The sequence below is a fragment of the Emys orbicularis genome, chromosome 12, assembly GCF_028017835.1.
Source record: "Emys orbicularis isolate rEmyOrb1 chromosome 12, rEmyOrb1.hap1, whole genome shotgun sequence".
Taxonomy (NCBI): domain Eukaryota; kingdom Metazoa; phylum Chordata; order Testudines; family Emydidae; genus Emys; species Emys orbicularis.
This window is the reverse complement of record NC_088694.1, coordinates 17015140-17028681: the sequence shown is the minus strand read 5'-3', so window position 1 is coordinate 17028681 and position 13542 is coordinate 17015140. Positions and strand designations below refer to the sequence as shown.

Below are 13542 nucleotides of genomic sequence, written 5' to 3'. Positions count from 1 at the left end.
TGTGGATATGGCTGACTTGTGACCAGGGCCACCCAGAGGATTCAGGGGGCCTGGGGCAAAGCAATTTTGGGGGCCCTTTCCATAAAAAAAAGTTGCAATACTATAGAATACTATATTCTCATGGGGGCCCCTGCGGCCCCGGGGCAAATTGCCCCACTTTCCCCCCTCCACGCCCCCCCCCCCCCCCCCCGGTGCAGCCCTGGGAAAAATAAACTTTTAAAAACCTTCCGCATCTCGGCACAAACCCAGTTTTGAGAAAACTTCTTTTCAAGTCACCTTTACAAGGTATCACTGGTTCTCAGCATCAGCTAGTTCTAAAAGGCACTAAAGCTCATTAAAAGGGTTGGACAAATATTTTCCGTCAAAACTTTTTTTGGATCGAAAACTAGGGGTTTTTTAAAAGCAGAAAAAACCACGGACAATGTCTGCTTTCCTTCAAAATTTGTTGTGGTTTTTTTAATTGAAAAGCTGAAATTAGTCTGCCAAAACCTGAACATGGTTTGGGGTTTCAGAAGTGTGTGGCCAAATATTTGCTGCTTGCTGTGTTTGATTGTTTAAAGAAACAATAAAAAAATTCTGCTTAAAAAAAATCCAAAACTTTTGAACCACCTCAGCTTGTGACCAAACGCCTGAGCCCATCCAGTCAGAGATTTTTCCAGGTTTCTGATACTCTGCTGGCTTCCTTGACTCATATCTGTTTCCATAACTTTGGATTCATTTAGGTTAGAACATAAGAACATAAGAATGGCCATACTGGGTCAGACCAAAGGTCCATCCAGCCCAGTATCCTGTCTACCAACAGTGGCCAATGCCAAGTGCCCCAGAGGGAGTGAACCTAACAGGTAATGATCAAGTGATCTCTCTCCTGCCGTCCATCTCCACCCTCTGACAAACAGAGGCTAGGGACACCATTCCTTACCCATCCTGGCTAATAGATACATTCATGGAGGTTAAGTCCATTAATGGCTGTTTCCTAGAGACTGGCTCCATGGGGTCCCTCACAAACTGGAGATGGTTACTGTAGGTTTGTCTTTAGTATAGCTTATGTACATACTCCACGAACTTAGCATTTGAGCTTGTTCCAGAATCTGGGATGAGCCTATGTTGTGAAAACTGAAATGCTCAAAATAGCACATGCATGTGAATGGACACAGGGTGCTAAAATTAAATTAACCCAGGGGTTCTCAAACTGGGGGTTGGGACCCCTCAGGGGGTCACAAGGTTATTACTGGGGGTCGCGAGCTGTCAGCCTCCACCTCAAACCCCGCTTTGCCTCCAGCATTTATAATGGGTTAAATATATATTAAAAAGTGGTTTTAATTTATAAGGGGGGTTCGCACTCAGAGGTTTGCTATGTGAAAGGGGTCACCAGTACAAATGTTTGAAAACCACTGAATTAACCCCTCTGGAGCCTTGGGGAATGCAGGGGAGGGGGGGTCTCCCTTGGTAGGGTTGGGAAGGAGGTAGGTGGTGTAGGATATTGCTCTTCTCATGTGATCCCTCCCCCATGGCTCTCTTGGCTCTATCACTGTTAATCTAAAGTGGCTAATTTTAAATGAAGCTACCCTCCCCTGACATGAATCTCCCTGTGGCACTGAAATTAAATGTAGACTATAATTTGGCATTTGAGAAGTGAAAGGGATGGTAGCCCTAAGGGAAAAGATAACAGCTTGGCTCTTTGTGTTAAATAGCTGTCTGCAAGCCTCAAACTGCTGAATGAGCTTTAGGGTAGGGAAGGCTGTGCCTCCCCAAACAGCCTGGCCCTGCCCCCTATCCAACTCCCACCCACTTCCTGCCCCCCGACTGCCCCCCTCAGAATCCCCGACCCATCCTGCTCCATGCCTCCTGACTGCCCCCCCCAACCACTATCCCGGGACCCCCCTCCACCAACCCCCCCGTACCCTGACTGCCCCGACCCCTATCCACCCCCCCGCGCCGAGTCCTGACAGACCCCCAGAATGCCCACGATCCAACCCCCCCGTTCCCCATCCCCTGACTGCCCCCAGCAGCGCTGTCCAGGGCCGCTCCTGGGTTACCGCCTCCTCTCCCCTCTCTCGGAGCCTCAGTGCGCCTCGTCCAGGAGGTGCCCTCGCCCCTGGACAGCGCTGCAGTGGCGTGGTTCCGGTGGGACTGGAGCTCGCAGCCCCTCCCCCTTACCACGCGGCTCTGACTCAGTGGGAGGAGCTCAGGTCCCGCCGCTGCAGCGCTGTCCAGGGCCGCTCCTGACACAGCACGCTGAGGCGCTGGGGGATGGGGGAAGGCGGAGGCGGGGGCCCCTGTGGGGCCCGGGGCAAATTGCCCCATTTGCCCCCCCCCCAGGCGGCCCTGCTTGTGACTGTCAGGATGGTATTGCCCATGAAAACTGAATATAAAAGTGTCTGATCATGTCAGTACATATTGTATTTTAATGCATATGCACAAGGGGGCAAAATTAAAGTTGCACAGATAACTTTCATTCTAGCATTTCCAAACTTTGTGTCTGATTTTGCAACCTTACCATTCTTTTAATGTAGCCTTTTGTCTAACTAAAAGAATAACTTTATTTATATGCATATGTGTTTGTGTGTGGGGGGAGATTCTTGGGTAGCTGTGTATGCATATATCTTCTTTCTGCTAAAATAGACAAAACAGCATAACATTTCTCAATTCATAGACCTTAAATGGCATAGACCTGCTTCTGTCTTTCTCAAAGCACCCAGGAGTAGATGAAAGATTTCCAGATATTTGTAGTTAGTAAACAAAAAGATTAATGATTTTCCATTAGAAATTGAATTAAAAAATAAAGGATTCCAAGATATTTTCCTTACAAAAATAAATTGAGAGGAGAACATGTGCAAATTAAGCAGCTCTTGTTCAGAAATGATCCCAGGAACAGATGCAATGGCTTTGCACTGCACTGTCGGGATTCTGGACACAAACGAAACATAAACAGACTCAGAAGAGTCAGTCTCATACAATGGGAATCCTTCAATGGCATCGAGTCAGTGCAGAGGCTTCAATGTCAACTCTCCTTCTTGTTGCCTCTCCCTGCTACCAATGCAGTTGGTGTGGCTAGAGGAAAGGGGGCACAGGGCAGCAGCTCTTTGGAGCCATCAACATCTTCCATAAATTAGAGCAGCCTGAAGGGACCAGCCTGCATTCAAGAGCTCCAAGATTAGGAGAGTGCAAATGGCAAACATTATGTCACTTTCCAACACTCTCTCCTGCATCACACACCCCTCCTACCTACCTGTGCTGTGTGCAATTTGTCCAGGCAGCCCATAATCTGGGCTGTAAACCTATGATCTGGAATGGCCCCTTATCTGATCATTTTGACTGCTGAAGGTAATTCCACTAAGGGTATGTCTACACCCAGCCGCTAGTTCGGCGGCTGGGAATCGAAGTTCTGGGTTCGACTTATTGCGTCTTGTCTGGACGCGATAAGTCGAACCAGGAAGTGATCGCCGTCGACTGCGGTACTCCAGCTAGATGAGAGGAGTACCGCGGCGTCGACGGGGGAGCCTGCCTGCTGCGTGTGGACCGAGGTAAGTTCGAACTAAGGTACTTCGAACTTCAGCTACGTTATTCACGTAGCTGAAGTTGCGTACCTTAGTTCGAATTGGGGGGTAAGTGTAGACCAAGCCTCAGACACCATATGCTTAATGACTCACTCAAGTGTATCTTCCTTTCCAAAGTGTTCTCTCATGCTGGGGTGCAGGAAGACCAATCCTCTGTATGGACGCCAAGGCCCAGCTACTCAGAAATAAAAACTCAGCTGTGTCATGACTCTGCTAGATATATTTAGTCGTACCCAAGGATTTGCAAGAAATTCCATGAATGTGCAAAATTGGTTGAGAGTTACACACAATAGCTTATGACAGCGATATTCTCCCTTGAAATGTGCTTCCATGACGTAAAGTTCGCTTTGACTATATCTAGTGATTAGTTACTAAAAATGACTGTATGGTATGTTGAAGCTCCCCTATTAACTAGAGTCATTTAGCATTAAAGCTGTAGTCTAGCAGGTACAAAGCCAACATAATGGTGACTTTTTTTCTTCTAATGTTCTTTCTAACTGCTACCATTACCCCAGCCCAATGGATTAATTAATAAAGCCAAAATATACTACTTGGATCTAGAACCAGTTCGATGACAGTTCTCAGAAAAACCAGAGGAACACATAGGAGACCAGTTGGATGATGGAAGGGAAGCCATTGCTATTTTACTAATCTTTCAATTTATATTGAATCATGATGTCATTCTCCGGCTGTAACATTCCAAAGCCGTATCTTCCCTTGTCAAACCCTGGGATTCTTGCTTCAGGATCTTTCAGTTCCAAGTCAAAATTGGTTAACAAGATGAAAACAAACCTAAAATGATAAAATGACCAGGTCAGTAAAGTATATGATATTGACAACCTACTAGTTTTTCTATGCTTAGAAGGCAAATATAGAGGGAACTGGTAATTCTGCCTATAGTTAAGGTTGCCTGATACTTCCTATTATTAACACCCAGTTTTCAGTTGCTTATGACTTTGCCAAACTTTAACCATTTGGATGGAACTTTTCCATGCCAGGTGCCTGCCACAGGCTGAATTATTCTGGAAATTTTCAGAAAAGATGGTTTAGCCATTTCCAAGAATGACATTAGGGAAAAATACATTGTACAAAGTGAAGAAGTGCTATTGACAAATAGTATGTGATCATATCATTAAAGATTGTATCATAATGCATGCAATGGGGCCCAATGCAGGTTGCACGGGAAAACTTAATTCTGGACTTTCCTAAGTTTTGCATCCTTAATATAACTTTGACTTTACAACCTTCATGTAGTTTTGTGTGTGCAGTGTATGTATGAAGCTACAGTAGAATGGGAGGCCTGGGAGCATTTCCTCTCTACCACCACAGTTTACTATGCGGCATAACTAACTAATTCACAAGTCATTTGGAGATTTTGTTATCTATGGTGTTAAAAAAATACTTATTTAAAAAATAAATAAAATGTTTTCTCGAAGAGTTTATATGGGTTATTGAGGAGTAGATACAGAGTTTACAAATGGTCTCAACCTGTATTTATACGAAGTAGATGCCAGAGGCATTAGATAAATATTATGTTTTGCTATTTTTTTTTTAAATAGAGGTCCAAATTTTATAGAACAAGACGGTTCTTATCCTGGATATTAAAATTACAAGTGGCCAGAATAACTAAGTTTCATAGACTCTCTGCATTTACTTACTGTTTGATGCTATTGACTGCATGGAACTTTCCAATACATGTGTTAATTCCTGCTCCCCATGGCATGTTGTAATATTTGAGCCTTTCCCCTCCTTTGTAGAAATCCCTTTTCTCTGTGTTGTCTGCATTGAGGAATCTGTCGTATTTAAATTTCTGAAAAATAAGAACGCATTTCTCTCACACAGTTATTCTCTGTCCCATGGGAGCAGATGGCTATCTCTGAACACAGAGGCAATCACTTGCTGTATATTTGTATTCTGATATCACCGGACATGCTGTTGTAGGGAGATAATTAGAGGCTTTCTAATCACTGATTGGAAGACACTCTGAGAAGTAGGGGAGCCTATGATGAAACACTTGTCAGGGATGGTCTAGATAATACTTAATCCTGACATGAGTGCAGGGGATTGGACTAGATGACCTCTTGAGGTCACTTCGAGGCCTATGATTCCATGCTTTCCAAACGAAGATTGGAGAATATAGGTCAAAAGAGCTGTGTGCTGGGGAAAACACAGATATGGACTTCCCTATCTAGGGAGACCTAACTAGGTTTTAGAGACATGAGAAGACTTTCCAAGGAACCCTGGTATGGACTGGGAGAGAGAGAGCAGAGCAAAGCACACCAGCATGGGTTCTGAGATGGGAGATTACCCCAACCTCTAACCTTCCAAATGTGTGTTCCCTACCCTGCAGTCGTGCAGCATGCAGCCGTTGGGTATGTATGAGCATAGGAAGAAATGGTTTTCTTCATTTTTTAATCTATTTTCTCTCTTACATAAGTTATACATTCTTTATCTTCAACTGTAACTTGGACGTGATTGTTAATGTGAAAGAGAACCATTGTTGACTGTCCTAAGGAGCTGGGGGAGCCTCTACTTTCCGAGTGTGAGTCCATGAACCCTGCAGTGCCAAGCTCCACTGGGGATGGCACAAACTGAGGCTTGGAAAGGGCCCGAGTTTCTCTCCCTACAGAGAAAGGTACAAAGGCTCATGCTGGCATATGTGGAGACCCTGAGCCATAGGTGTATGATGATCCACCATAATAGACACAATCAAGAGTTTCTTCCACACTGGCAAACAGCTTTGAAATGGAGACTCTTTAATGATCTCATCCAGCTGGAAACAAACCCAATCATTCCCAGATGCTCACCTTTGAAATCATGCAAACATCTGTCCTGCTCTAAACCTTGCCTGCCTGCAGAACACACACAACCATGAAGACTGCGTATTTTCAGCTTGGTGACTCATATGCTGAATCCTTTAGTCATGCAAAGTAATGCAAACACATAGTTCACTGGTCTATCATTCCTGCTTGGAATTCTGCTTTTTTGCCTATTTTAATGTAATGGTTAAAGGGCCTATAATCAACGAACATGAAAATCCACTATTGGGGCTGATCTTTCTCACCTTTCTTCTCCTAGCATTGCTCATGTGGACCAAAACCTATTTCCTTAAAAGGGAGTTTCCCCTGAATAAAGATTGTGGAAATTAGCCCTGACTAACAAATACACTGAAGGATAGAGGAGTACAGAATAGTCTGGGTATGTTAAATTTGTGCACTTGTGTTGACAAATTCTGATAAAATCATTAGGAGAGGCAGCTTGGTCCAGTGTCGTGGGCACCAAACCAGGAATCAGGAGATGTGGGTTCTACTTCTCGCTCTACCAGTGACTGACTGTGTGACCTCAGGCAAGTCACTTGACCTCTCTCTGTCTCCTTTTCCCATTTGTAACATGGCAATAGTGACACTTGCCTACATTGATGTGCCTACTAATACATATCTATCTCTGCAGAATGAAGGGCTTGAGGCAGCTCTGCTGGGAATCAAACCTGGGATTCCAGAGGGCCTATTTCAAGTATAGGTTCCTAAGTGATTCATTTAGTTGCACATGGGAAGTTTAATTAGTGCTAACTATCCACAGCGCAAGCAAACAAACTATACTGGACATAACACCTCTCTGGTGTACGTACTTGGCTGCTGAACTACTCTGTGAGATTCCTAAGGACACTCAAAGCTCTGCAGTGTGCATCGGCAACATGAATGGTGTTTTTCACTCTGGCTCCATGGCAGGGCTGTGTGCTGGATTGTGACATCAGCTCATATCTTTCACTTGGGCAGCCAGCAGGGTTCAGGCTTATCTTGGGGGTAAGTGCACTTCAGCCAGAAAATAGTTGCAGGTGACACTTGCTTACTTCCCTAGCAAGGCCAGTCTATGGAGTAGCACTAGTCTTGGCCTCCTTGTATCTGCAGAGGCAGCACCAATATTCTGAGGCCATGTTCTGGGAGCTCAAATGGGAAAATATTGGTCCACAAGAAGAAGCAATAGGGAGCTGACAGGACCCAGCCTAGATGAGTTATCCAGCTGGAGCCAGGAATTGTCCTGTAGAATCAATGCACTGACCCTGAAGTGGGGGACACCATTACAGAAAGTGCCAAACATGCTGTGATCCTTTCCCATGTTTGGTCTCTAGGCTTTCACAGTGTGCAGCAATGCCTCTGGAATCAGACCTTTCTTTCACTTCATTTTCCAGCAATTACAGGAGCTGTGTCTCTGCAACGGAAGTGTTTGCAGCACTAAGTAAGCTAGGTTGCTCTGGGCTGTTTCACTCCTCCAAGCTTTGTTGCCCCCTCTCCCTATGATAGCCAATGGTAGAGTCAGTAACGGCTCTTTTTGGTTCAGTTTTCCCTTGCAGTACTCTTGGCTAGCATCTCAACCCGTTGAATGTTTTCTCTGGCACGTTCTTTGGCAGGACTATTATATAATCCCAGCAAACACTGATTCCTAGATTTCAAGGCCAGAGGGGACCTTTATGATAATCTATGAAGATGTCCTGCATAAAACACAGGCCATAGGAGACTTTCCACCCCAGTAATTCTTGCATAGGGCCCATGAGGCAGACCCAGGGCCGGCTCCAGGCACCAGCTTGGCAAGCAGGTGCTTGGGGCGGCCACTCCGGAGAGGGGCGGCAGGTCCAGCTATTCAGCGGCAATTCGGCGGATGGTCCCTCACTCCCGCTCAGCGCGAAGGACCTCCCACCGAATTGTCGCCACAGATCGCGATCGCGGGTTTTTTTTTTTTTTTTTTTGGCTGCTTGGGGCGGCAAAAACCCTGGAGCCGGCCCTGGGCAGACCCTCAGCTGTAAGTTGTCAGAGCTGCAGTAAAGCTAATGGAGCTATGTTAATTTACACTAGCAGAAGATCTGTGCCTATAGCTTGTGGGTGAGCTATAGCATGTCTTTCAGCAAAATGTCCAGTGTGGATTTTTAAATAAAATAATAAAATAATAATAAATAATATATATGGAGATATACCTATCTCATAGAACTGGAAGGGACCCTGAAAGGTCATTGAGTCCATCCCCCTACCTTCACTAGCAGGACCAAGTGCTGATTTTTTGCCCCAGATCCCTAAGTGGCTCCCTCAAGGATTAAACTCACAACGCTGGGTTTAGCAGGCCAATGCTCAAACCACTGAGCTATCCCCCCCACCCTCATTTAAAGACTTTGAATGATGGAGGATCCACCACACCCCTAGGTCTTCAGCATGATCTTGTTATGCTTCATCTAATTATGCCTTTTTCTGCTCGATTAAAGAGCTGTTTGCGGTCAGAAATCTCTTTCCCGTGTAGGTACTTCTAGACTGTGATCAAATATTGTCAGGGAGCCAGCTGCAGCAGGGCCAGTCTCCTAGCAACACACTGGACACAGGGATCCTAATGGGGGCTGCCTGATTGACTTTACTTCCTGATTGATGGAGGGGTGGAGCTAGCTACTATTTAATCCAGCAACAGCCAGTGCTTGCTGGCTGCTCAACATGTTCCCGACCCACAGCTGGCTTGGTTCTGCTTCCTGAACTTCTGCCTGCCCCTGTTCCCTTGTCAACCCACACCCTTCTCCATCCTTGACACCGCAGCTCTGCTTTCGGACCAAATCTCTGGCTCACCCATTGGTTCTGGCATTCACCTTCTGATCCCTGGCCCTGACGCTCAGCTCTGTTCTTAATTATAGCTCCAGGTATTTTGTGGCCCCGAACCTTGACTCCAGTTCAGCTCCATTCTAACCTCCAAGCCTGGCTACCTCTATGGCTCTGTCCATTAGGCCCAACTGCCCATGTCCTGGTCTCGTCCTTGACAAGTATAAAGGAACAAAAAGATTTTTGTAGCCTGGGAAGCATCTCAGCAACTCAACATCATAAATGGAGAAATACATTTCATGCTAGGAGAAGCTATAAATTCCCCCAGATTAATGGGCATAGACAGAAATCCACTAACAGCTTGAATTTAGTGCTGGTGGAAAGCGATGAATTGACAACCCTGGAGACTGAAGTCCTGAGTTTATCCACAAAACAGGAGCTGCATGTGCAACGATGGTGCAAGTTTTCCTCACCCTGTCCTACTGATGCACCTCAACTCTAAGCTATAGGACCTGCCTCTAGGGAGACAGACTTAGTTCACTGGAGCCCTTACGTGTGATTCAGCTGCAGGATTTGGAAGCAGGCAGGGCTGGCTCCAGGCACCAGCGAAGGAAGCAGGTGCCTGGGGCGGCCAATAGAAAGGGGCATCAGTGCGTCCGTTGTCAGGGCGGCACGTCCGGATCGGCGGCGGCGGCACTTTGGCGGCAGCTCAATCGGCCCACTCCGGGTCGGCGGTAATTCGGCGGCGGGTCCTTCACTCGCTGTCTTCCTCTTCGGCGGCACTTCGGCGGCAGCTCAATCGGGTTCTTTTATTTATTTATTTTCGCCGCTTGGGGCGGCAAAAAAGCTGGAGCCGGCCCTGGGAGCAGGTCACTTTACCACACCAACAAACCAGTTCCCTTGGGTTTTTTTTTTTCAATGAACCCTTCAGTGGAAAAATGGCATCAGGTCCCTGTATACATTTGCATGGAATAAGCTCAACTTCAAATGACAACCGAGCTGCCAAGATTTGCTCCCTGCGCACCACAACTTTGACTCTCTTCCAGCAGTATCGCGAGAGCATTAAAAACGACACAACGCATCAAAGAGCCAGATATAACATACGGCGCTGAGCTGCTATTGCTATTGAGAAAGGAGTGGTGACTCGAGGGGGAAAAGGAGTCTAATTTTCTCCAGTCTTGCCTGATGATCTTTCATCTTAAATCAACCTGTCATAGGGCTTCGTTGTGTTAAACTAATATTTGGAATCCGAACACTCTGTCTCTGAATGGAGCACAGTAACCTAACCAGTTATAAAAGGTCTTTTGACCTTGCAAACTGTATCTAATAGCATTTACATTGCTGTGATGCTGACATCATTTCTGACATTTTGGCCCACGGCAGGCTACGTAGAGGAAGCAAAAACAGCTTGTTTCTTTGTTACCAAATAGCAATTAGCAGGGGGCTTAAGGGGTAACACATGTTTCTATATTTAAAGATTGCATCAAGTTGTTATGGCAACTGGATAGTGGAATTCCAGTTGTCATAACAAGTCAGCGTTGTCCTCACGTACCATTGTTTCCACAATTTCATTTTTAGAGCTCAAGTTTACATAACTTACCAGCCTTTCCCATAACACTGAATCTGAAGGAGAAAAGTAAAGTAACTCATTTGATCTTTTTTCAAGGCAAGCTTTTCCCCTTAAAATGAGAAGCAGATTAAAGGAACATGATAGAAGGTGCTCTTAAACCTAAACAGCATTTATTAAAACAAAAGCCAATTGCAGAAATCCTTGGAACCCTCCAAGATGCTGGAGCACCAGGATCTAGATCCAGTTGGTAGCAACCAAATGTTGTTAGCCTCTGGTGGTCATTCTTGAATGGGCCATTTCAACTTGGTTCCAGCTGCAAACAGGACCACTATGGTAGTTGGTACCCATTGGCAGGAACAGCAGAGAAGGTACTGCCTGAACCGCCCATGTGGAATGAACTCTTTCATGCCCACTGGTCTCTCCCATCAGGTCAAGCCCGAGGCACTCTTACAGCATGGTAAGAGAAGTCAGCACTGCTGTGGCCCATGCTGTACCTGTTCTGTTTGGCCAAAGGAGCGAAAACTTTGATCTCTATACCTAGCTGTGTACTTTTATGGTCTTCATGTCCATAGTATCCGAATCTCTAGGGGTGTCAGGCCAAATCTCACCTGAGCATTGAATATTCACACTGTTCTTAAAAAGAATACCTATAAAGCACAACAAGACACGTTAAAGAAACATCATGGTTGTGCTGCCCTCATTCAGATGCTGGCTACTATCCCTGCTGAAAGAAACCTCATTCCAGTTTGGCTTCTAACTACATTTTGTGCTGTAGAAACTGCATCATATGTCCAAGTCTCCAATTTACAGTTGTAAGTTAATGGGACTCTTCACCCAATCAACCAGAGTCTTGCCATTAATTCCTGCTGAATTCTTGGTTTCAGCTCTCAAAAGTGCCTGACACACTGGGCATGCTCCACATAGTACTACCCCTTCTTCCAACACCAGCGTCCCTGCTCTGCTGAGTTGCAGTAGACGTCCAGGACCTTCTAGGTCAGCTTCCCAGTAGAGAAGTCTAGTCACACAGAGTCTGGCATGCTCTAAGTGTAATGTGCTTTATTTACACACACACACACACAAGTCCTGAAATGAGATCACCCAAACAGCATGCAGGGCAATCCCCTCCTCCAGGACTCTCAGTCCTGGTTTACAGGGAGCGACTCTGCTTCAAGACTTAACTCTAATCAGAGCCCAAGGCTGAAAGCAATCACTCCTGCTGCTCGCAAAGCATCCTCTCCCCAGGCTGACTTTACAGAAAACCTCACATAACCGTAAGCTAACAATACCACAACCTGTCTTCCCAATTGCTCACAGTCTTCCAAAGTTTTTGAGCTTATATGTTACAGCACCACCTGGTGATGCCTGCCGAAACAATAAATAAATAAATAAATAAATAAATAAATAATAACCGGCAGGGCTGGCTCTAGGCACCAGCTAAGGAAGCAGGTGCGTGGGGAGGCAAATCTGAAGGGGCGGCACTCCATCCATTCTTGGGGCGGCACTCCGCTTTTTTCTTTTTTTTCTTTTTTTTTTTTTTTCTTTCCCCACTTTGGCGGCAGCTTTTTCTTTTTTCCTTCCTCGGCAGCAGTTCGGTGGCAACTTTTTCATTTTTTCTTCTTCGGTGGCACTGCTGCGGCCGTGTTTTTTTGTTTTTGTTTTTGTTTTTTTGCTTCACCACTTGGGGCAGCAAAAAAGGTAAAGCCGGCCCTGATAAGAGGTGTTATAGTATTAATATCGGAATAGTGATTCTGATGATAAACTACTCTGCCACTGAACCCAGAGTAACTGAGTGATAGATTTTCAAGATGAAAGTGACAGTCAGAGAGTGAAGCAATACAATTGGAACAGCAGCCATCGGATCCTTTGCAACCTGTCACTAAAGCAGCAGGTGGTTGTTATGGGAGGGGGAAGTCATTCGCCCACACTGGAAAGCACTAAACAGGATTCACCCAAATAGGAGAGAAGATAGCCAGCAGTAATTACAGTGCTAGCAGTTTCTGAAGAAGTTAGAAGCCCATCTGGGGCATCGCCCAAAACGTGAATGTCTGGACTGTGCTAATATTCCTTTGTGATGTATCCAATCTCTACACATTCTGCAGGGAAGGTGTGGGGTTAGCATTATAGGGACAGGAGGATGGGAATGGGAAATGGTCCATATAGCCTGTAGTAATTACTGAGATTGAACTGCAGAAGAACCCTTTCCCTCTCTTATGCAGTGCTAACCACTATAAGGACCCCTTTGCATCCTACAGATGACAGGGAAAGAGATCCCTCTGTGCATTCCTATGTAATGGGATTATATTAAAACTGTTCTCTAGATCTGGTTACATATAACAGAGTTACAAATAACTCAGCCCTTTCTGCTCACAGTAGTTCCAATGTTCAGTACTGTACATTCAGTGTTAAAGGAACTCAAGTACTTCACAAGCATTTGACCGCACAAACTATAGATGAGGAGGATAAGCAGTCCAGCTTTTCAGAAAGGGGAGAGGACAGCTTCCACTAGACGAGTATGCAACCAGTACACAAACAACGATAGGAACTGCACTGAGATCCAGCTCTCAAATACTGGATTGTGGCAACATTAAATGAATCAGATGGAGCTTTTCTGAAATTTAATTTCAATCAGGGCAAAATAAAGTCCAGGCTATTTAAATACTAGTCATTTCAGGCCACATTTGCAGAGTTCAGGTGCAGAATTGCATGCACAGCTCAGGTAACTGCATGCACAAATGACCAGAATTGGTCCCTCTCACATGCTGTTGCCTCATTTGCCTGTGTACTAGTTGGCCAGTCAATGTGAGGATCAAACCCGAGACACCAAATGCACAAGACCCCACTACTT

General features: G+C 45.5%; 1 protein-coding gene across 1 annotated transcript in view; it reads right to left on the bottom strand.

Moving 5' to 3' along the window:
- Positions 1–4204: 4204 nt before the first annotated feature.
- PTGIS (prostaglandin I2 synthase) overlaps positions 4205–13542 on the bottom strand; it is a 32695-nt gene continuing 23357 nt past the window's right edge. The window contains 2 exon segments of the mRNA XM_065414788.1: positions 4205–4349; positions 5216–5367. Of these exon segments, the coding sequence (XP_065270860.1) occupies positions 4205–4349; positions 5216–5367 (297 nt within the window).